Source organism: Colias eurytheme, chromosome 18 (assembly GCF_061535395.1).
Source record: "Colias eurytheme isolate Ceu_HAF_F1 chromosome 18, ilColEury1 Martin Lab GWU primary, whole genome shotgun sequence".
Taxonomy (NCBI): Eukaryota; Metazoa; Arthropoda; class Insecta; order Lepidoptera; family Pieridae; genus Colias; species Colias eurytheme.
In genome coordinates this window covers 244,557-269,815 of record NC_142997.1, presented here as the reverse complement: position 1 = coordinate 269,815, position 25,259 = coordinate 244,557, and the positions used below count along the sequence as shown (strand labels likewise).

The window sequence follows — 25,259 nt, the reverse complement described above, 5'->3', positions numbered from 1 at the left end:
TACAGTATAAAACAATTAAATGACAAAGATTTAAACGATTATAGAACGGCTCACTTTTCAATCGAAAAAAAAAACATATGATAGAGTTCTTATTATAATAATCGCTAAAACTAGACACTTAAGACACACTAAACATGTCATACTTACTTAAAAACATTTTTACAAAATTATGTTATATTTTCTCGATAAGCACCTAAAGTCATAATTATACATCAAGCGAACCCCGGTGCGTGCTACTAGCTCATTCGGTTATCTCCAGCCGACGTGCAGGAACTGCTCAAATAACAATTTTGTTGTTATCAACGATTATCCGTTTGATTCCGCAATTTTATTGTAGTCTCGAAGAACACTAGGGACACGCTAACAAATTGTACATAAATCTAGACGTTTTGATTGATAGCACAAAGCATTAGTAAATAATAACTAAATGAACCTAATAAAATAAAATTTCAAAATCTAAACAATGAATTTGATTATCGTTCTCATTTTATTAATTAGTTTTTAAACGAATTAAAGGTAATCGCATCATTATGTGTGGCTTATTCATTTCACATTCCTTTCTATAAATAATTCATAAATCTGTATATCCTAATAGAATACCCACTCACTCTTGACCTTAAAGATGTAACAAAGCTTCCTCCTTTTGATTCTTCCATATACGCTGACATTTATCAAGGATCGAGATAATTGATCACTTCAAGAATTTCCGAATCCGTGATATATAGATTAACAATGTCCGTCTCTGTATATTCACATTATGAGTTAAATATAACATTTTTATGTTCATCATCCTAGTTATAGAGACTATGTTATTAAAAGATTTCTGGCATAAATAATCACTGAATGCTATAAATATTGGGGGTTCGTGTGCAATCCCGTGACACTGGTTCAATATTTTATTTTGGTTATTATTAAAAGATTTTCTATATTTAAATAATTTATTATGCTCTATGATAGAGTCTATCGAGATTCTACTACGGTTTAAACTGAATATCCAAACTACATTTTCCGGTTAAAAAACCGCATCTTTTAAAACTTCACAGAATTGAGGATATTAAATTGATTTTACCATCATCAAACAGACTTATAAAGGACAAGGTTCTAATACAAATTGAGTATTTGAATTAAATTTTTTTTTGTGATAAATGGAAAGATTATATATTAGTTTTATAACAAAACTGTTTTTATTTTTATTTTTTTTGCAATAATTCAAAAGTTATTTCAAAATAAAAATTAGTCTTTGAATCCAGTACCGAAGACACGCCGACAACTCCCGAAGCGTCACCCGATCGCGTGTGACGTCACAATGTTAGTTTTCACTCATTGCAGTTGGTAGAAAATTAAATATAGTTTGAAAAACTAAACAGGATAAAAAGATAAATTCATGAAATTATTGTATTGTTACCGGGTTTTTATAAGTATACAAAATTTAAATTAAATCCGTCGGTTTATAGTGGGTCTAAATCGAATCGAAAGGAGAATTGGTTACATACAAACATATGTTTTAAGCTGATCCTGGCGATCCTTATCAGGATAAATTTATGATATTATTGTATTGTCATCGAATCTTGATAAGTGTTCAAAATTTGAACAAAATTCGTCGGTTTTAAGTGGGTCAAAATCGAGTCGAAACTTCGAAAGGAGTCGGTTACATACAAACATACAGGTGAAGCTAATAAAAGCGTGTTAATAATAAATACAGTGTTTTGATCTATTTAATTTTGTTGTCATTATTAAATTACATATTTAATTATATTAATTGTTAATTATATTATTTAAATTTATATTAAAAATGGCGAACCTCAAAAGTTATCGTTTTGTTATTTGTACCATTATGTACGAATACTACAAAGGCAACTCCTGACAAAAATCGGTGATCATAAATATATCAACATCAAGAATATTATTCGTAACTAACTAACTAATTCGGAACCAACTAAAAAATCGTATGTAAACGCTATGTACTGCAGTTAATAATAGCTATAACATTATGACGTCACAACTGTGGTGACCAGTCATGGCGCGTTTTTAGTCACGTGATTCTAACTTAAATTTCATCAATTTTTAATTGCTTATAATTAACGGAAAAATTTTTTTTTGAAGTTATTTGCATTAAATATCAATATTATTGATAATGAAGTTTCAAAATACATAAAAAAAATCAATAATTTTTTTTTATTCAAATACTCAATTAGAATAGGTATAGTCTGCGGGCGCCCAAAGCATGTAAAAAAATTGATGTCTCTTTTTGGAAGCTAATCACGATCACAAACAACATCATAACACGTAATATTCTTTGTGTAAATCCTATAATATGTAGATTTATTGCCCGCATAATATGGCCATTATAGAAGAATCGTTTTATTATAATATTCGGAAGTACGTCCATCGCACAAGGCTCGCTTGTAAATTGCCCAATAGGAGCGACCTCGCCACGAGCATTAGGATTGCATCTGTTATTGTTATTTACTTCTAAGTTCACTTCAATGTCGAGTGGGATCTTGATAAACATTTAACACTCATACATCGTATAAACTATAAACTGCTAAGTAGTCGTTGACCGCAATTTCGTGCGCGTGGAGTAAAATTTATATGCGTGACAACAGAAAAACGCTCGAGTTTTTCTCGATGCTATAAACTGGCTCTATCATCATCTAAAACATTTTCATTCCATTTCATTCCAGTGAGAAATTCATCTTGATGTCTATTCGTTTACTCGTTCGTTTATTAGTAGAGATTACCTTCTAATAAAACAAATGAATTCATTTTTTTATTACGAAAGCTTTGTTTATTAATAACACAATAGATATATTATTCATGATCATAAAGGTTATAGACATTTCCATTTTAAATAAAATGTATAATTTAATATTTGTACATGTACATATTGTAATTGCGTGCGCGATCGAAGGATTTGGCCTTAACCGTCGTTTGAACGATTCACAAAACACGCCTCCGACATTGAACTTTACGCTTAGCAATCATTTTAGTTCTTCAAATGTTCAATAATAATCGATACAATCATTTGGTACACGGCATTAATAGTTACATTAGATGTAAATGCAAATCTTTAACTAAGTTCAAGAACATTTTAGATGTTTTTCTTTTACTACGATTACATCGTGAATTATAAGTAAGTGGGTAGTTATTGATTATTATTTTTAAATCACGTTTCTAAGCTTACAAAATATTATTTTATTAAATCACTAAATGGTAAGTAAATATATAAGTAAATACATATTGTAAATGAATATTGACGCGTGTAAATAGGGGGTGGAAAATGCATGGACTTTACGCTACAATGTATCGAAGCTGCGGGTTGAAAGCAATTAGTTTTTTTTTAAGAATTGAAAACCCGTATAATTATATTGTACTTGTATAATATGAATAAAATAAATACAGTAATTTATCACTTGTGTCTCTGATAATCAGCGCTACGCGGTCACCAAGCAATTACCTAGTTAATTTGCACAAAAACTCTACCACACCTTCAAGTTTCAAGTTTTTGTGAATAAAATAATGGCAAAATATTAAGTTGGTGCAAAAACATAGGTATTATAATAATTTGATAATAACATTTTTTTCTCTATTCACATTTTTTGTTTTATATTGTTGAATTTTTTTTTCTGATGATGTTTTTCAAAACTCATGATATGATTTGTTTATCTAATCTGTGTCTATCTTAAAATTACAAGTGCCTATGTAATATACCTATTTGAAAATATACGTAAAAGGTGTTAATTAAGCCATCAGGAACATTATCAACATGCCTAAATAGAATATCAAAAGATTCTACGCATTATGTGATAATGCCCATTTCAAATTCACCATTTCGTCACAATGCAGAGCGTGTCATACATGTTACTACCGACTACCGACCTCACCTGCCTCTGGATACGTCACTGCTATTTTTTCGTAATTCACTGGATTCTCCATAAATTATGAGATGATTATATGATGCCCATGAAGGTCTGAGCCCTGAGGGTCTTGTGAAACAAAATAACTATCTAATTGAGGCCAATACCTTGATAGCATCGAAATAGTTTACTGATTTTATCGAACTAAAAATATTTGTGAACTATTGTTTTTGAGTTCGCTTAATGAGGTATTTATAGAAAGAAAATCGCGATAAGATCTTCCTATTGTATTTAATTAGGCCAACTGCCAAGAGCAAATTTCACTAGTAGTATTTAGGTATTATTTTATTTTTGGTAAATGATATGCTATAATAAATATGTAATTGAAATACAATACTCATATCATTACAAATAGGAGGCGATTCCATTTAGAAGTATCTAAATCAAGTAAAACGTATTCCAGGAGGTCTCTCAAGATATCAATTATTTAGTTAATTACATTTTGGAGTTCGTCGCACTAGCGAAGGAACAAAAACTTTTGTAACTATCATAATACTTAACGGTTTATTTTTTGCTACATAAAATTATTATAATGACTTTATTCCAATTATTATTCATTCACTTATGTACTTACTTTAAAATACATACTAATTCGTAATATAACAGGGGATTTGGAAAAGATAAATCAAGTTTTGCATATTAAATGATAATCACATGATAATATAGCATTATGAATCGACGAGGATTGCAAATCGCTGACCTTACCCGCATATTTAGCATAAATTTAAAACTTGTTTTATTTCCGGAAGTGCATCTGTTTAGAATCCTTGGATTAATACAAAATAACATTCAATTAACATTTAATTGCCCGCGGAAGCTTCGCATGCATTATTTATATGTCTGTTCCTGATTTTGTCATCTCCATTAGTTTTTAGATTAATATTTATATAACTATTAACTTAATTATTATTTTGTACCTAGTTTATCGAATACATTAATTATAAGTTGAACTTTTAATACCTTTTATGGGGATTATAACTTATATAAGTATCCCATGTGTTAATCTTATTACTTAGTTTTACCAAAATCCGATTAACCTTTTTTGCTTGATTGAGTTACAAACACGAGCATTGTAATAATATGTACAGTTTAACTTTTATTATTTTTCCGTGACGCCTAGCACAAATAGCATTAAGTACCTACTAACAAGTATTTTTAATAAGGCTTCTGTTTATATGAATATAATTCATATTTTTTACTTGACAAACTTTTTAGCATGCTGTTATTATAATTGAAAATGCAGATATAGTAAAAACAACGTTTATCTATATTGTAATAACAAATAATAATCAACCATCGGGGCTTAAGAACTGCCGTAAATGGAGTTAACGATATTATGGTTAATCATCATCTTATCGAAGGAAATAATTATTTGCTAAAAAGGACTGAATTTAATGTGTGTATAATTATGTTCTTTTTTGTAATCACATATCTAGAATTTTTATTCACCAAATATAGAGCCTTCGATTTTGATCCTTAAATAGTCCTAATTATAAACAATATTCTAATCATCTAATTAATGTGATAGCTTATATGGATAGTTCATAGATGTAATGTACCTTCTCTTCCACGAAAAACTTCTAGGATCGGTGTGAAAGATTGATTATATTTCGGGATATTACATAGAACAGTTTTTATTCGGGTACCATGTGAGTGAAGAAGGTAGTACCATATGCTTCTTATTTTCATCCTGACCTGACCTAGAATAATAATTCTGTTCGTATTTAAACTAGATACAACTAATCTATATTGAATTGTGTTATGCGCAGAAGTCAGAACGTCTGAACTCTAAACCAATTCATTTTTGATGAGATTTTCGTCATCTAAAATAGGTAGGTATACATTTTAATTATCTTATACGTATCTCACAGTCACAGTAGCCAAAACCAAAACTTTATCAGACATCCGTCAGTAATTTATTTTAAACGACACATTTAAAAATCGATTAATTTTATCTCATATTCGTAGACCTTTATTTTGCTACCATTCTATTGTTTATCAATTGCAGTCGTGATTCTAAGAAACCACGAATTAATTTCAGTGGTCGTACATAATTATACATTAGGTATTGTTGTCTACTAGCTTCTGTGGTATTAGCGTGTGAAGATCAAGGCCTGTGTGTAGTGTGGTTGTGTGTGCAGTCAGCGATGTTGGGGGCAGCAGTAGCGGTCGCGCTGCTGGGAGCGGCCGGCGCGTGGCTGCCGCTCTCCACCACCCTGGACTATCTGCTGCGAGCGGCGTCTCAGACGTGTGCGTTATTTTCATTTTTTAATTTGTGTCTTTTTATGTGCGCGCGGAATTAACAGTTTTTTTTTCGTGCTCTATTTTTTTGCGGTGTGGTCTAATTTTAATTTTAAATAAATAATTCTACATTTATAAGCATAATAATTGTTAACGTATTTAAGTAAATTTTTGTTGAAAGTGTGAAATCTACATTAATCTATTCAAAAGGAGATGAATGTATCATTGTAAAATAATAGTGCTTCTATTTTCCGATTGCATTTATGCACTTAAAAATACGGAAAAGTGTACAAAAACAATGTTTTCGTGTAGAAGGACATTATTGTTTGTGGTGATAATCTGTGGCAGCGCCGGCGCATCCTTGCCGGCCGCAGTAGACGACCTGCTCGTAGTGGCTACTGAATCCTGTGGGTTTTGGTTATCTGTTCTTCATTTCATTCATCAGTTTGGTTTAAAAATTATACTAAATTACAAAGTTTTGTTTTTGAAGTGAAACTTCTTTATCGGGGTTGGAAAAAAATTTAGTGTAACATTTTTTCGTTACGCGTGACATTTTTCCGTTACGCGCCATCTTTGATTCAACGTACTTCTGTAAAGTTGCATAAAAATTAGGTCATGAAGAAGTTTCATTTCTTACGTGTGAACACTAGTACACGCACACATTTTTTTTAGTGCTCTTAAATATTGGGATTATTTCATTAATTTTATCAAAAGGAATTGCATGCCAAAGCTTGGGCTAATATATATCTTTATTTTGGTAGTGTATAAAATATAAATTAAATAAAATGTGGTTGTAGCACGTAACATGATGTTATTGTAGACCGCTATAGCCTATAATATGTTGTTTATTCCTGTGTTAAATTGCCATTTTATATAGGTACTAAAACAAATGTAAACAAAAACACTTATATTTAATCATAGAGATTTAGCCTTGTTTAGCAAATAGAAGAGCGCACTTGACTTATTTTATAAACAATGGTTGCATTTTAACGCTGAAGGAAGTTTTAGAGGTTCCCAAATAATTATTATGTGAAGTGAATAGGTATATGTATTTATCTTGAATGAAATATGTGTGAGAAACAAATTGTTATATAATCGTTCAAATCCTGCATAATATTTAATGCCTACATTTTAACGTCAATTTTATTGAATAGTTTTTTTAATGTAGGTAAGTATCTGTGTATTTATAAGTAAGTTTATTTTAATCATCCCGTCGTATTTTTAAAATTGAAGGAACCCACGATAAAGTAATCATAATAAAAGTTACAGTTGAAACAATAATAAGTATCGTTATTCATCCTATAGTAGGTACTCTAAAACATAAGTATAACTAAAAAAATAAAATTTAAATTAAATCATAAGGTTAACGATTATAAATTAAGATAACAATATTTAAATCTAAATATTTTTAGTACAATGACTTTGAATAGGCCGTTGTTTTTTTAATAGTCAGTAATTTTAACAACACGTGAGAAGGTGAGGCTTATTGTTCATTCAAATATGAAATAAATTTATCAGTGTAAATTATAATTTGTTTGCGTACATGCTACATCCGATAATTATTATTTGATTAGGTATACTTGCTTTGAAGGTGGAAGAAGCATGAAGCATCGTAAATTTTGATTTCTATGCAAATTAACTGCTTTCTATAAAATATTTAGTTTTTTATGCCTACGGACAAGTATATTTTTATTGTTAAAAACTTGGTTACTAGATGGTTGCTGCTATTACAGTTTTTTTTTATTAAAACCAATCATAAATTATATCATAAATTAATTTATCCCATAGAGTGTCAATAACCTAATTTCGTTCTGGAATCCATCTAATTCTGTAAACCATTTTCTATTCTAAAAATACATAAACAAATAAATAATTAAATTTGCACACCAGTTATAGTGAGTGTTCATTAACATGGTGGTGCTAAATGCAGAACAGCATTGAAGGTTTACACTTTACTGTATTGCTAACATCACGAAAATGACGAACTATGTCTACGTCAGAATGTAATCTTCCTTATAGATCTTATAAATCTGACCAAGGAATATTTCTTGGTTTAACAATAGGCAGTTATTTCGGAATAAGTGCATTACTTAAATAGAGCATAAATGGTGTTACTGGATTTATGCATTGTCTAAGATAATAATGTTATCAACACATAGATACACAATGGATTCTGCAAAGCTGAAACATAGATACTATACCTAACTGTAGGAGTTAAACTAAAGTCATTGGTCCTACTGGTGTTCATATTGTTATTGATTTCAGTTCTAAATCTGTTCAATATTTAACTACATTTTCATTTTTTATATTTAATGTATCTACTTACTAGTTGGTAAATAAATGTTGTTTTTGTTTTTCTTAATCCTGAAATGGGTAAACTGTGAACCTAAACCTTTTGTTCTCCACAACTGCGTGTAAAAAGTTTAACAAACTACAGGTTCTAATATAGAGCGATCTTGACTTTCAAACTGTTAACTGTTTCGGAAGTTAATTGATTCGCAGTTCAATCTTTATTGCACGCCTCATAAGCGAAGCGTTGAGGTGGGTACTACTGTCACTTCGCGCAAAACATCTGATTTTTCAAACTTAAAATGTCTTTATGTATCATACATTGCACTTGTAAGATAATACATACACACACATATTAAGAAAAAACACTATTTTTAACATTCATGATATTTTTGATGTCATTTTTGTTATTTAAACTAGTTAAAAAACAGTTTAAAAAAGTTCTGTCTTGGACGTCCGTGTGTCTGTATGTGCGGAGGATTTTCTTGTTAACACGATAGCGACCGAAATACTTTACTAATCGAGTCTTTTTTTTTCTCTTACGCTTGAGTATGCTCAGGAATAGAACCCTTTCATTTTTCAGGGTCTGATTCGATGTGGTTTAATTGTTATTAAATAAACAAAAATAATAATTAATAAATAATTATTAAAAAAAAAATATGAGGCGTGCACTTTTGGATTTTCCAAACTTTTGTTTTACTGTACCTAAACTACTTAAGTACAAGGGAAAAAAATAGATAGAATAACATCTTATTTGTTGCGGTATGCGCATAAGTGTACAGAGAAGAATGTATGTAGAGTCAGAAAAATTGTTGTGTTTTATTTGATCGAAATATTTATTCATCTATATTAGTACTTTAGTCATTCAAGTCAGTGTGTCTTTATCATAATATATTTTATGTTGTTTAATTAGAAATTTTATTTTCCAGGTGAAGCGTTACCACTTCAAGCGCTGACGTCAGCTCAAATAATTCCTGACCTAAAGTTCGTGGAATACACAACAGGAGGGAAGAGGAGGTATCCTCTCACAACCGCCCACCTGCAGGACTTCTCGGGCTCGCAGCTGATCGTCTACATCCCGGGCTGGTGGAACACACCGACAGACGAGTCCTCCGACGCCCTCGTCAAAGCCCTGCTAACCAAAAACACCATAGTCCTCATACTCGACACACGAGCATCTTTCGGTCGAGGCTACGTCTCTTCAGCTGTACAAGTCAACGGTCTAGCGAATCGTGTATTCAGATTCCTCAGAAATCTGTACGTCCAGGGATATCCAATCTCGAAAATACATTTGATAGGTTTTAGTTTAGGCGCGCACGTCGCAGGCATCACCGGCAAGTTAGTGCAGAAGAAATTAAACCAAGTAATAGATAGGATTACAGCTTTGGATCCGGCTAGACCATGTTTTCTCGAACCATCGAGGTTCCGGCTTAAGAAGGAGGATGCTGCGTTTGTGTACGTGTTGCATACGAGCTCTGGGGTCATTGGATTGGAAGACCCGATTGGACACGTGGACGTCTATGCGAATGGCTTGACTTCTAGCCAGCCGGAGTGCAAAGGTATGATCATAACTCTGGAGTGTGACCACGCGCAGGCTTGGAAACTGTATTCAGCGTCAGTGACGAACAGTTCCGCCCTTATTGGCCAGAGATGTCTTGACTGGAAGGAATTGAAGAACAATAAATGCAGCGGAGATATAGCTGATGTAGGATATGATTGTAATTCAGCAAATAGAGGATTGTATATTTATAGGTCGCAGGTGGAAACCAGAAGGTTAAGCCCTTTTGATTTTTGGTCATGGTTTCATAGATAGATAGTACATAGATGGTAGATACATATTATAGTGTATACCTACATTTGTAATATTATTAATTATACGATTTGTGTTATATTTATAAGATTTTTAGATGTGATATTAATTAAAACTACATAAACTCAACAAATAATAATAATTATTATATAGATACTTACCATTAGGTAGATCAAGTTTGAGTATAACAGCAATAATTAATTTTATAAAAGATAAAGCAAATTGTTTTTCTTTGCGTGAATTTTGTATCATCAATTAAGAATTTATCTACGTGATTTTATTTAAATGCTTTTTATACCTACAGTTATTTGACCACGTTTCAGAGATGTGGTATGATTACTAAAGTCCGGTCGCGGAGCAGAAAGAATTTCGTACATTAACCTGTTATTACCTGTCACTGTCACTCCCTTGTAAAAATAATGTGTCTTGCTCGCACAGGTGCAATGACCGCCGTCCTTAGGGATTGTAAACCTTTAACCTGAGAGAGTAAGGTTTGTGTTTCCTTGATTGGTGTCAGGTGTTCAATTATGATTTTGTGAATTCAAAATTTATAAGCAACCTCAAACTCTTTATGTCCAATCAAAATCCGCCTAAGTCGAAATCGCGTGTTAGACTAACGTATTTCTGTTATATTGTAGGTATATATAGTAAATTATTTTTTGAAAAATAAGGTCATAAAGAAGTTTCACTTCTTATGTGTGTACACGCACACTTTTTTAAAAAAAAGTTAAAATGTAACTAACTAACTAATAAGTATTGTAAATGAATAAAGGACATTTATTTAATAAGTTAGTAAAAAACATTTTCTCCTCCAAATATTTCATGTAAACTGCACTTCATTCAAAAATGTTTGTGACCACTGTTAGTAGGTAAAGAGGTCATTGTACGAAATTCTTCCTGCTCCGCGACCGGACTTTACAACATAATAAACACAAAAATGTGATAAAAAAATTAACATACTTAGACCTTATTTTAATTTTAAGTGTGTGAATTGTGGCTGTGACTTATACATGATGCCGTGTTATTTTTAATTAAAAGTATTAAATAATAAGAAAAATATTTCGTAGAATTTAATCATTTTAAAATTTTCTGTTATATTGTAGATTTAATATTAACGCCATCTGTAAATTTTGTTTGTAACTGTGTAAGCAACGTGTATCACATTATAATGGCGTTTATGCGTAATATTATAGATGGCTCTGTAATAAAAAATGTGATTCGATATCAATTCCCTGGATTTAATTTTAATTTATTTTGCATACCTACCTATTATAATTTTATACATATATCGCAATGGATATTGTATTACTGTGACACATTATTGTAATGAGATTTTAACATCAAATACCATCAGCTGATTAATGAAACTATTTTATTATTATGTTGTGTAATTTTCTTTTCATTTAAATTATGTACCTCCCCCAATAATGGCAATAATAATTATACGCGTTTATTGACCATTAATAAAACATATCAATTATTACAGGGTAAGTTAGTACAAGGATAGATAACAATATACGTTAGTCAACATCTTACTAATATTATAAAGCTGAAGAGTTTGTTTGTTTGTTTGAACGCGCTACTTAGGAACTAGAGGTTCGATTTGAAAAATTATTTTGGTGTTAGATAGCCCATTTATCGAAGAAGGCTATATAATATATCATCATGCTAAGACAAACAGGAGCGGAGCAATGCGGGTGAAATCGCGGAGCACAGTGTGCACACACATATACGTGTGTACGCATAATACCGCTTTTAACTATTTTATAATTTGTATAAACTATTTTTTAACAAACCAGCACGTGCAGATCATTAGATACACGTGTCTGCTTCACAGAGATAAGGTCGAAGTGATTGGGTTATCCGTTGCTATTAGTTACTGGATGAGTGACCCTCTGAGGGGCTGGCTGGCTGGCTAACTCAGTGGGATTTGAGGTAGGTATTAAATATGCAAATAATTATGTGTGTGGGATAGATTAAAGGGTTGTTTGTTGGGCTTTTAGAAATTTCATAATAAAAGTTTAATAAAGAAAAAAGGTTGTTATAAAAATACAAGTTCTCTTAGTTTACATGATCATGAACACAAAATCGAAACGATATAAATAAATGCAAGTCATATGTATCGAATACTATATCATCTACAAAATCCTAGATAATAATAGAGAAAATAATTTGTTCTGTTTATGAAGAAATCCAATTTTATAACGAAATAATACCAATTCAATCCCCCATTATTATGTAGTCAATAAAATATCCTACAAGTACTAATAACTCTTATTACTGTCAGAGTTAACTTTTACGGTTGAATTCAATTGCGTCCGCCCCAGGGCACAAACCTGAACCCAGTTAAAGTAAGGAAAAAATTTTGCAAAATTTGTTGCATTTTCGATATACGCTAGTTTAGTTGTTATTATTTTTCAATTTCATTTAGAAGAAACGTTAATCTGAATATTTACATCATTGCAATCAATTATAATCGTTTTAATTCTGTTACGTTATTTTATTTTCGGCAGGGGAAATACGCCTCTACCAAAAAAATTATTAAGTGCCTAAAAGAGTTGCCTCTTTAAAAGAAGAAAAAAATTGTAGCGTGATCAACTTTGTTATTAAGAGCAGGATATTTTGTAACACAGCTACAGTAAGAAAAAATAATGAGGTCTATAAAATGAATAGTTAACGTTAAATTTGATACCGCTGTGAAATGAAAACCACAAAGGATAGACGGGGAAGGTCTAAACGGGTGTATTCAATAGACCACCAGACGCTTGAGCGATTAGGCTCTCTACTCAAATTTATTAGGCCGTCCACAACATTGCGACTGATTGTGATTTTTTATTAATTTTTACCATCTTTTCTTGCTTTTTATATCAGTAGATTGTTGCTTTATATTCTGATTAAATTGAGGATAAAATAATTGTACTTAAGTTAAATGATTTGTAATAAACTGTAGCAATATGCTGGAATCATAATAAAATACATTATTTTACACTATTTCCTATTGACTAGATACTACTTATCCCAATGACGAGGAAAATTCAATAAATGTCACTTTATTATAGGATTATTCCTTCATTTTAGTTAACCATTCAATTATTTTCTTGTGCCTCTATCGAACAAACTATTTAGTTATTGTTCGCAAAGTCGCTCGTGCGTGGGTGCCCTAAGTATTGTAGGTCTGAAGCACAGTTCGTGCGCACGACAGCAGATTAATGGTGCGGGCTCAGGGCGGGACACTGCGCTCTAAGTGACGTGCGTGGGCGCAGTGTTAGCGGGTTGTATGTTATTTTATTTTACAGGGAGTTTTATTTAGTATGGTAAGTAAAAAAAGTTAAGTAATCTGTGGTATGGTCACAGAACATATAAAGAGAGGTATCTACCTATAATGATTCTCTATTCTCAAATGTGTTTTTGATGATTTATGCATAAGTATCATAATTTAACGAAAAGCTTGCAACTCAATTTTCATTTGTTTAATTTTTAGGATTCGTTCAGGCATACATAACAATATAAACATGTTGCAAATAATATTATCTAAAATTTATCAATTAAAAATGTGCATCAAAGGTATTTGATGAAGAACTCATTTTCTGTAAATAATTGATTAAAATTCCTTTTCCACTGTAAGATATAGCCTTATTTCTACCTTAACAAGAATACCGTAATATTATAAGGTACCTAAATATAAAAGGACTATCACAAAGGAATGAAACCCGCTGTAAGTGGAGCCGCGCGTCGGCGTCAGGCCCAGTTGGCGGCAGTTACTGTATATTTGGGAGCGGATTACGACCGTGTCTAACTATTTCCTGCTCCCACTGCACAACATTTTCGCTAATCTCATGCTGCTTTATTTATTTTACACTTTTTGTGAGATCTCAAGGCAAAAAATGTCATAAGACCTTATCTTAGGGAAAATCAAGGTTCTACTTTGTTAAACTGGAACACCAAAAGCGGTACAGTATGTAACTTTTAATTTATAATTTATGTTTCAAATTTACGGCAAAAATTAATTACTTATATAGTTAATTAACCTCAATAGCCGGATACGAACAAGTTCTGCAAATTGATATTAATCTTTAAAAGTGGTCAGTTTTTTAATAATATTAAATAATAATAATACAAAAATATTTAAGGAGGTTGGATTTACCGGTAAAGCCCATGACAGTGGGGATACAGCGGGCAGTCCTTCTGGATAACGCTCGGATAGTCCGAAGGTTCCTCACTCAGTCGCCCTAGACTCCGGCCGTCTGGCCACTCAGCCGGAGTTTTTTTTTTTTTTTTTTCAGCACCGCCGCGAGGCGAGATACTTGCCCCCCCCAATACAAAAAAAAATTCTCATAGACACCGCCCCCCTAAAAAGTGTAGCTATTATAACAGTAGATACAAGGGTGTCTAGGATGATATCCTATAATATGATTCTTGTTAACAACGATCATGTTATCTGTCTCGCAAATCCCAGGAATATATTTTATTATTGCTCGGGGAATATAAAGTTATGGCAGAATAAGGAAACACACATAAATAATTAAACCCAGAAAACACTTTTAGACACATGCGTGTCAAAATCAGATCGCATCTCTGTGAGAATTTTTATGTGTGCAATCACAAAAAAGTTATCATGAGGAGGCTTACTAAAAGCATTTCAGAGTTTGTGTGAACTCTCAATTTGTATCGATGTGTTACATGTGTTACTGAGAAATAGTGTTTCAAACCATTAACCAGTGAGTTTAAAGTACCTCTTAAAAGGTAAATGTCCTCCTTATAAGTGTAGATAAATGTATGAGAGAAAACGTTAGTACATAACACACCAAGACGTAAAATTACCCGTAATTACCCTTACCTATACTACGTGACAAGCACGATTTTAGGAGTGAATTTAATCAAAATACCTGCCTTATCAAGAGTGTAAAAGATTTTGTTTGCAGACTTTCTATTTACACCCTTTTAAACATTTTATAGGAAAGCATAATTCAAGAGCATACATCAAATTTAACGAACTACACTCACGTCATACAAACGCCAAAGCATCTAAAATTCTAAAAGGTATTGAAGGGAAGTGTAGCGATATCGGTGCTGACGCTGACGATGATAAATGGTGCCCTTATCGGGATCCGAACCACTTGGTAACGCGTCGGAAACATGGATCTATGGTTATTGATGATCAGACGCTCGCTCTTGTTCCAACTGGAGGTGATGCCTCTTAATATCGATCATGTAATTTATACGTATTGGTGTAAGATATGAGCTTGCTGTTGTACGTTTGCTATCTAAATCTAATGTTATAAAGAGGAAAGATTGAATTATATGTTTGTTTCCATATGATTCAACACAAAAACTGCGCAACTAACTTTAAAAATTATTTTATATTACCTAAAAATATAACCAACTCTATATTATTAATTAAGAATGGAAGGCCAAATCGGACGCGAATACATTTTAGAAATTTCGAAGAAGTCGTATTAATTTTCTTTAAATAGTGTTGACAAGATAAAGGACCATTTATAATACTTCAGAACGGGATATTGCATTTACTGAAACATGTCGTTTAAAGTGAATGTGAAACTTTCTAGTAATTAACCACTTTGAGTCATGGACAAAAACTCAAGCAAAAAAATCTTTAAAACTTCAAAGTTTCGCCGATATCTAATTATAGATTGTAAAATTTTAACGGCTCGTTAAATCTAGTAAGTCCGCATTCTAACAATAGCCCTTGTTTATATTTTTTCATACACTTTTAACAATTGTGACATTTGGGTGCGGCTGGTGGATAATTGGCGGCCCTTTTGGGACCGTGGGGCGTGGGGCGTGGGGCTCTGTAGATAAGGTGATGTTCATTAAAGCGTTTCTGGTTATTTGTTAGAATAAGTATATACAGTTACAGAATTAGAGTGATGGATTGAAATATAAAGGCTATAAACAAAAGTTGCATGCATAGTTGTTGCTTTTAGCCAATTTAGTTTGATTTTTAATTACACATTAAATATTATAATATAAGAGTAGGTAAGTAATGATAATTTAAGATATATGTATTTGATTTATTTTAATAAAATTAAGGTATTGTTGTTTGAAGAAAAAAAATCTATCGTGAGTACTAACTGTAATAATATGCAATCTACACGACAGAAAAAATCTAACACGCAAAACGTTCGTGCGTAGACGCCCTAAACGACAGAGCGGACAAAGCACTGACTCAATTATATTTTGAAGCACGTTTCAGCATTTCAAATTTTATATCACAGTTGCTGCACTGCGAGCGGGCGGGGGTGAGGGGCGAGAACACGGGGGGCGGGGGACGCGGGGGATTCACTCCAAATTATATTAAACGACTTTTATGGCTCCATTCGAGGGATCCTCTATTTTTTTAAGGGCGCAGAGAAGTTCGAGCACTTCTCTATAAGTTGAATATATTTAAGAGGCCTCCAGCCTTTTATTAGTTATTGATTTTTGTCGAGTGTCACACTCGCTTCGAATTAATTGAATTGCGGGGAGCGTGTTGTTTCTGTGCCGTTTTAATTGTGTTACATGAAGATGACGAGAATGTTATTTTTGGAATAAATGTTTGATGTAATAAAAACACGATGATTATAAACTGATACAGTTATGTAACTGTAATTGTACTGTTGAAAATGTTTTGAAACATAGGCATTATAATATTATTAAGGTGAAAATTTTCAATGTAAAAAATAACACAAAATGTATATTCGTCCGGATTCAATAACAATAAGAATGTTAAATTATAACTTTGTATTACCAATACGGGTCAACGGAGAGAAGGGTATACGTAATATTTGGATAGAGTTTGTCGGAGGGAGTCTGTGTGTCGAAGATAACTTCTTATTACAGAAGAATGCATCGCACTTTTAGGACCCTTTGGAATTTATTTATTTCACATTTTATATGGCAGTGGTGATAAAAGCTCCCAGTAAGATGCCACACCTATTTCTAATTTATATTTCCCTACTTAGATTTAAACTTATTTTTCTATAGTAGAGTTCATGTACAATGTATAATGAATACCCATTTTAATTAGTAGTTTATAACATTTCGGTTGTAATCTACTAATGTTTTCGTTAATATTCGTGTAGGTAAGTATATTAATGTAATATGGCATAACGAAATGATTTGGGTGAACTTTACTCATTTTGAAAATATATCTACAACGCTAGGTAGCGTTGTAAATAGATGCTTCAATATTCAATTAACAGTAGGTATTATTGTAATATGTTATTAAAATTTACATTGTATGCAATATAATAAAATTATGTTAATGGATAATTTTTAATGGTTTTAATCTTGTTTTTTAATTGTATGATTTTGATTTGTATGTAATTTAATTATAATTTATGTATTACTAACATAGTTTCTAAGTTTAATGTGTACTAACACAATTATGGATAATTATCTGAAAAAAAAAATATTATTATTATATCAAAACATAATACAAAGTGATGAATTTGCAAAATAATTCACAAAATTCCGTACACCGGAAACCTTTGGTCGAGAGCCCTTCTTGCAACCAAACACCCCAAGGTGCTTTGGGACTTCAAAGACATTTTTCATCAATTTATTTTCTCAATAACTTTGAATTTAATATCACAACACACCGGTTTTTTAATATTTAGATTTAGTTATAATATACATGGATTTAGCTACATGATTCTCTAGATATCCATGTTCTATAGGTATCATATCCATGAGTTCATAACTTGAATTTAAAATAATTATTTATAATATGATTATTATTTTATAGCATAAATTTTCCACCTTTTAAGATCTCATTATAGTACCTAGTTTTTTTATGACCAATAGAGATACTATTTAGTATTTAGTATTTGTAATGTTTTGCGCATTGTTGCTAAAAGACAAGGTCCTGTTATTTAAATCGCATTGAGACCTTTCAGTAGGATCAACTTAATTTTCGTATAAATGTACAATGCCATATAAATATAATATAAAAAGGTTTATATCCTTTGAAAAGATAGCAAAGGGATCTGTAACAATGTTAGTTTTGTTATATCAGGTTTCCGTAACGCGGTCCTCTTTCCCCTAGCCTTTATACTCCATATTTTTTGAAAATGTTAATGGGCAAAATATAATTATATTCTACCTGTGGTATTAGGTATATTTTATCAATTGCTCTACTTCTGGAAAGGTTACAGGAAAACTAGTTTAAAATGTCGTTTATTCATGATAATATCATTTTACAAAATTACTACCTTTAAAACATTATTTTTGTACATTTAGATTCACACAGGCCCTTTAGAGTTTAGATATGTGATGCCCTTTGATACGAAAAAAAAACATTTAAACATTACAATTGTTTTTATTCAAATATCAAAATATCAACCAGTCCTCGTAACATGAGTCTGTATTATCCAATCCAACGTTCAATTGCTGTAACATATTGTTGAAGCTAACAAGACTGTTATTACGAAAAAGTACGAGTAATTTAGCCGTCTAATTATATAGATAACGTGTGATTACAGTAATGGGGGTTATTACCCGCTACCCGCTAGGCGCTACACCTCCGCGCTACAAGGGCCAGATAAACTTTTAATTATACTAAGCTATAATACGTAATACAATTATATTTTTACTATTAGATCTGTCAGTCAAACAAAACTACGTTCAATTTTGGAATATACGACAGGCGTATATAAAATGTGTATTATAATATCAATGAAATTTGATATACTATCAGTTTATAAACTTAATATATTAGATTATGCATAACGAATAATTTCTCTAAAAAAAAATTCATTTTTTATCTAGCTAAAAATACACAAACTAAATTTACTCTACATCTCTATATAATTGTAATGAAATGCTAGTTTATTGTGATCGATTGCCTCCAGCAAGGTTTACGGGAAAATCTCAAAGGAATTGAATCTCCTACCGAGGAGATTGTTTTCGCCATAATAAAGTTGTGGGTTCAATAATGGGTTGGGTTGCAATGGGTTTCGGGAATTTTGTAAATGCTTTGAGGTTTTCCACGAAGATTTTTAAATTGAAAAGCAGTATACAGGAAAGGGCATCATTAAGAATTTTTATTAATTGCTTCGAGTACACATAAATTACTTCCAAGCACTTCTTTTCAGCTCTTTATAAAAACGAAACTTTGTACTGCAATAAAAGGGACTTTTAAAAGCTGCTATGATAATGCCCAAAGTAAAAGGCAAAGGGCGCTCTGAATTCGGATTATTATTTTGAATGACAATGTTTTTTTATACAATCGATTTGCAAAAAATGTCGCGCAGGGTCTTTTTTGTGAAATAAATATAATACTTATTTATTTTGCACAAAATTCGACATTATGAAGTTTCAAGGGTGATTTTATGATGTAAATCTAGGAGAGTAAATAATTCATGCCCTACCTATGGAATATGGATATACATTGTATTCGATTCCTTTATGTATTCACTTTTAAAAAGATTCTTTATTATCATTGTAAAAATATATGGATTATGTTTAACTTTCCACTCTATAGATTGATTATCATAATATTACCTATGGTGGTAACTACAATTTTAAATTATATTTAATACAGCTTCTACGGTAAAATCCTAAAACTATTTACTTTTCATTCTTTAATCAGTTCCCACAAAGTAAACACTTCAAAGTGGTGAGTGACGCAGCAAATTCACTAACAGATTTATCCAATATCTTGGTCCAGACACCAGACTCAGAAAACATCGCCTTTTGTCTGTACTTGAGAGCTTTCATCTCACTTATTTGGTTTCTTGAAACGTTCCTTTGAACATCTCTTGGAAGTGTTTTATTATATGTAATTGCTGAATAGATGGAATCTTTTCCCTTAAAATATTTAATGAAATAAATATTTTTATAGATATAACAAAATAAACAAAATAAACAATACAAAAATTCAAGATAAAAATAGATACCAATAGTTTATCAAGAATTTCGGAAGAGGTTCTACAACAGTTGCAAAGTTTGATTAGAAATACAAAAACATGTATGGTATGATATTATATAGTAGGTACCTATTCTATTTATTCCAAATAGAAGGTGGTGGTGAAATGTACCGTTGTGTTCGTCACAAGTAGGGTGAGCTTCCAAAGACTTGAGCTACACTGTAACCTAATGTTTAACAATACCTATTTGAAGTGTACGAAAACGCACTCTACATTTTCCTCAACCTTAATGCAACGGATTAGAGTTCATATTCAGACGATTAAAATTCCACGTACGTATTATACACTAGGGCAGCACTTTATTTAAACACCTACAATTAACATAAAACATTTCTAAACACTTGTAAAGGGGTCGTCCTCCGAACTTTTAAGGGACTTTAGGCTGTATTACCTTACAATAAAGTTTAATCTTAGTAATTTTCTTTAATATAATTGTCCCCGTGTTCCCTTAATTATACGCAATGAAGATAATTTTTCGGAGATAGCTTTAAAACAGTATTTATGTTAGACAATGATATGACGAGACTATAATTTAGCGTATATAGGTATATGTTTGTTGAAAATTACCGGTTTATAGTATTATTTACGCCATAAGCATTATATAAGTGTTTGCCTAACGTATTAATTATCAATAATTAAAGCTGGTAAGGGGTAAAGCAAATAAAAGAACTTTTCGTGTTTAATTATTATATAACCCGTAAAATATAAACATGAACCGGGCAAACCTAGGTTTACTGTTATCAAGAATAGTTCACGAGATTATTTTCCGTGAATGACGTATCTATCATCGAATAGTTATAAACTATGACATATTATGTCAAAATTAGAACTCATGGTGCAAAAATTGTATGGTTACTACAGCGAGTGTAGTATAGTTTACTATACGTTATCTACTGTAGTATACTATAATGCACCTCATGGTAGGCTTTTTAGTTCTAATACGGCACACTAGGGGGCGCTGTACGAAATTTCATACAAACCGCTTACTACAATCGCTAGCGAGTATCGTGTGCGTAAACTCATGGTAGACCTACAGATCTTAAGAGCTCTGGCGAATACGAGATCGACGGAGATAATTCAAAAGGGATGCTGTTTGAATGGTTAGACATAATCTTCACATAACATACAATCTCCCCCCTTTTATCAGACAATGGCGGAAACCTCCACGTTGTGTGAGATTATTACCCAGTAATATATTTTCTGAAATAAAGGTAACGTAAGTTGCTTCTTGTTATAAAAATCCATTGTAATTTCATTATAAACTGTATAAGTGTTTGAAGGCTATACCAGAAATAACTAATAGAATAGTTATAGTTTCAATTATATTTGTTGGTATATAATATATATGAAAGGCACCGAATAAAGTTCAGTTAAGCTTGAATAATTGACGGTATAATTCAGGTTATTTACTATGCAATAATAGCTGTGATATCGGCCAGGTAGCCGCAACCAAATTATCGACTCCGTTGTAATTTTTGCTCGAAAATTCTGTTAATTTCCCGCCTGGTTAAACACACGCTACGACCATCCTCCGCCTGACATTTTAATGGGAATTTGCGGAAATAATGACATGTGCTTTAATACGTAATAACATAAAAAATATTGTTGCGTTTGCAGGTTAAGCTATATTTTATTACTTTTCATTTATTGTTGCTCGTTTCAGCGCGGCCTTTGTGTTTTTATGAGCGGTTTTAGAATGCTGCGGTTTCGCCGAGAAAGCTTATTTTAGACTTGAACAAAAATACGAAAACATAAGTTTTTGTACGAGTATATAGGCATAGTGTATATTTGTTCGGTATAATGAGTTTACAGCCATGAGAAAGGCAAACTTAAATATCTGTAAGAATCATAGTGTCAGAACTGAGACATGGAGATATGTATTCTGAGATGGGTACCTTATGGTACTAAAGAAAAAATAAAAGCATGGTCCTGTGGGTATTTGGCTCATTTATTTGCCTCTTAAGAAAATGCATGAGTGAACTAGAGGCTAAATGCATCCATTCCCATGCCCCTCTGGGGAACATTTAATCTTATACTATAAAGGAAGAGGAGCTAAATTAATACACGGTGTATGAAGTTTGTTGAAATAATTAACTTGGGAATATATTACTGTACTTCCAGAGTAATTGTCCTTGCTTTGGATGAACTTTGTATTATTTGTACAAATCTAACAGTTTTCCGATAATTTTTGCCAATACCTTTTAGTCACACAACCATGTAATATTGACTATCGCTTAGTAAAAACATAAACCGGTACAATCTGTGGTCACGAAGTTGTTAAGTATTTTAGACATCGTGATGTTAAAGTAAATAACACACGAATGGTTTTGTATTTGCTCAAGATTTCTAACAAAAACCTTTGGAATAAAGAACAATTATAAAATGATGTTTATCATGTTCAATGGATATTATTTCCTTTGTGTGGAATTGTTTTGTTCTTGTACAAAAGAAATGTGGTTTATTGACGTCCGCTGTTGTTATCTATTGACTGACTCTTGCTACAATGGTTTAACGCCTACATGTTTCAGCTCAGACTTATATCAGGTTTAAATTCTGATAAAGATAGAGCTGGTCACATTTTTTCTTGCGTGAATTTGTTACAATTAAATTTAAATTTTATATGTTATTAATTTTATTTCTTAATGTTTAAACTCCATATGCAAATGAGAGATGTTTCCAGTCTTCCTTTCGTATAGTAACTACATGAAGTGAATGTGAGATCCAACCATGCTTCGCAACAAATGGGGTCACACACGCATGGGGAAATCACCACATCCTGACAGACTTGATGTCAGTAGACAGTGAATCCACGTGAATCTATTCGTGTTATTGTAAATTGAATGACGATGAAGACTAGCCTAGATTAACTACATTTTTTCTTTTTCTGGCCTATATTTATTCTTTCTCACTTTGAAAGTAGCACATCCAGAACTAAATACGCATACCGTTTTTTTGGCGGCAAGCAATGGCTAACATCAAGCGACTCGGCGGCTCCTTTGTCTCCTATATAACAAAAACAAAATAATAGTGATTTAATAGAGAACTTTTGTAGAAAATCATAGATTCGCCCGACTGGCTTTACGGGCTCATTCCTTTTTACGAGTTACAACTATTATTACGCCATAAAGAAGTTCTTTGATAGGAATTACAGTTACGAAGTTGTTCATGAAGAAATAATAAAACGGTCATAAGTAAGGCTGTTAAGGTAACGTTATATAAAGGATAGAGTTAAACAAGTTTATTGCAGCCATTTGGCTCCGTTCAGCGTTAGGTATTATTACTCATTCACTGAACTCAAAACTGTACCGACATTGATAAGCTGCTATGATAAAGTATGAGCTTAAACTACACAATTATATAGACTACTTTGAATTTGGCTGTAATTGTAGTTCTTGTTCTCCTTCAAAATAGTAAGAAAGTTATATTTATGTGTCTAAATAATTTAATCGGCTATGCCCAGTACTACCAACCCATAAATAAAAGAAGTAAATATAAGTAATATCTATAATTAATGTTCCCAATGCCATGTGTACCCATTATGTAGGTACCAAATAAAAAAAAATCACCGCATCTTATTAAAAACACGGTGTACCTAGTTAAATTGTTATCCAGTACCATAGCGTTACATATTCGTAATTAAAAGAGCTTGTAAAAGTAGATTTAAATAGAGATTTCGAGCTAATATTATGTGGTAACAATAATATGAGGTATTACGTGAGTATTAGCATCTGTTCGCTTCCCAGGCGGTTGTGGATACAATTCGACCAGTCTTACAAGAACCACTCAGTTGAACTTAACGTCAGTTGTCTGGAGATTAGCCTCCAACTGGTTCTAAGACTTATGGTATCTAGAACATGCCCATTTATTTGAACAAGATTTGTTTAAGATATTTTTTAAGGAAGTACTAATTCTACGTGACGCTTTTATAAACTAAAATTATTATACAAGTAGTATGTAGATTATATGCGGATAAACTAGTTCTACAGAAATATTAAATTTAACGATGTAATAAAGTCTTAAAGTGTCATCAAATGTATTAATTTTGCCACTGTACGAGTACTTGCACTGCCTCCAGCCAGAGGGTGACATAAAAAGTTCCCTTTTTGCTTGTTAAGCCGAGATATTATTCATTCAACTCAGAGGCACCTGTCTATTATAATCCCAATGATTGAGCCGGAAATTTTCAATGCGTAGGTATAAAATAATCATAAAATATGTTTATGAGAAGTACTAAAGTGAAATAATCGTTTGATGTGGCTGAAATAAAATATGCAGATAATGATATTATATTAGATAGATATTAAGATACCTTAGTATATCACTTAGTATATCACATATAAAGATATCACTACTCTTACCATGATGCTAAAGGAGCAAAGTTACCAGTTGAAGTCAGATTTTATGCCGAACCTATATTCACCGTATACACATTATTCATAAATAGTAGATAATAATATAACCTGCTGTAATCCATAGAAAATATTATATACCTGAATGTTTAATTCCCGTGCCTTCAAAATATATTTAAGACGTAACTAAAGAAGATTAACGTTTTTTTCTGCGTCAAGTTTTTAATTTATCGAAATGAAAGGCGGCCAACAATCCGCCGGCTTATGGCGCCTTCGGCTAAGACGTGTTATTAAAAAGGTATTATTCTAAATCTTTCACGTTTAAAGATAATATCTTTTGATTCATTTAAGATTGAAATACAGTACCGGAGTCCGGAGTCTGCAGGCTTTGTAAGCTTTGTAAAGAAGCATTAAAAATAGGATAAACGTGAACTATACATTAAGTTTTGAAAACAGCCTACGGGGAATATCAATATATCAACAGTTCAATTCCAATGAAATGAAATTACATATTTTTAGCAGGTATAAATATTTATATTCATAAATGTTGTTCAACTTTATATGTTTAGCACACGTAGACTTAAAATAATGTCTGTAATTTAAGCCATATCAAAATACCGATCTCTATAAATGTCGCATGGTGTAAAAATGTCGTGAGCATGTAACTAGCGGGTCGTGAGTCGTGATCACTCTCACAAAGGGTTTCAGCCGGAGGGTAGCAATT

General features: G+C 31.9%; 1 protein-coding gene across 2 annotated transcripts; it reads left to right on the top strand.

Moving 5' to 3' along the window:
* The first annotated feature begins 6,021 nt into the window (after positions 1–6,021).
* LOC149900404 (phospholipase A1 member A-like) lies at positions 6,022–10,593 on the top strand. 2 transcript variants are annotated; one of them, XM_090112355.1, is made up of 2 exons: positions 6,022–6,167; positions 9,377–10,593. In XM_090112355.1, the coding sequence occupies exons 1-2, from the start codon at positions 6,065–6,067 to the stop codon at positions 10,258–10,260; spliced, it is 987 nt and encodes a 328-aa protein (XP_089968481.1). In that variant the 5' UTR covers positions 6,022–6,064; the 3' UTR covers positions 10,261–10,593. The 2 variants fall into 2 exon arrangements, with proteins under 2 accessions (XP_089968481.1, XP_089968480.1); XM_090112354.1 differs by lacking the exon at positions 6,022–6,167 and adding an exon at positions 6,204–6,565.
* The last annotated feature ends 14,666 nt before the right edge of the window (positions 10,594–25,259 follow it).

Coding starts and splice junctions, on each gene's coding strand:
- LOC149900404 (XM_090112354.1), top strand. CDS start 6,376: ATGTATCATTGTAAAATAATAGTGCTTCTATTTTCCGATTGCATTTAT. Junction 6,566..9,376: donor CGTAGTGGCTACTGAATCCT/GTGGGTTTTGGT, acceptor TTTATTTTCCAG/GTGAAGCGTTACCACTTCAA.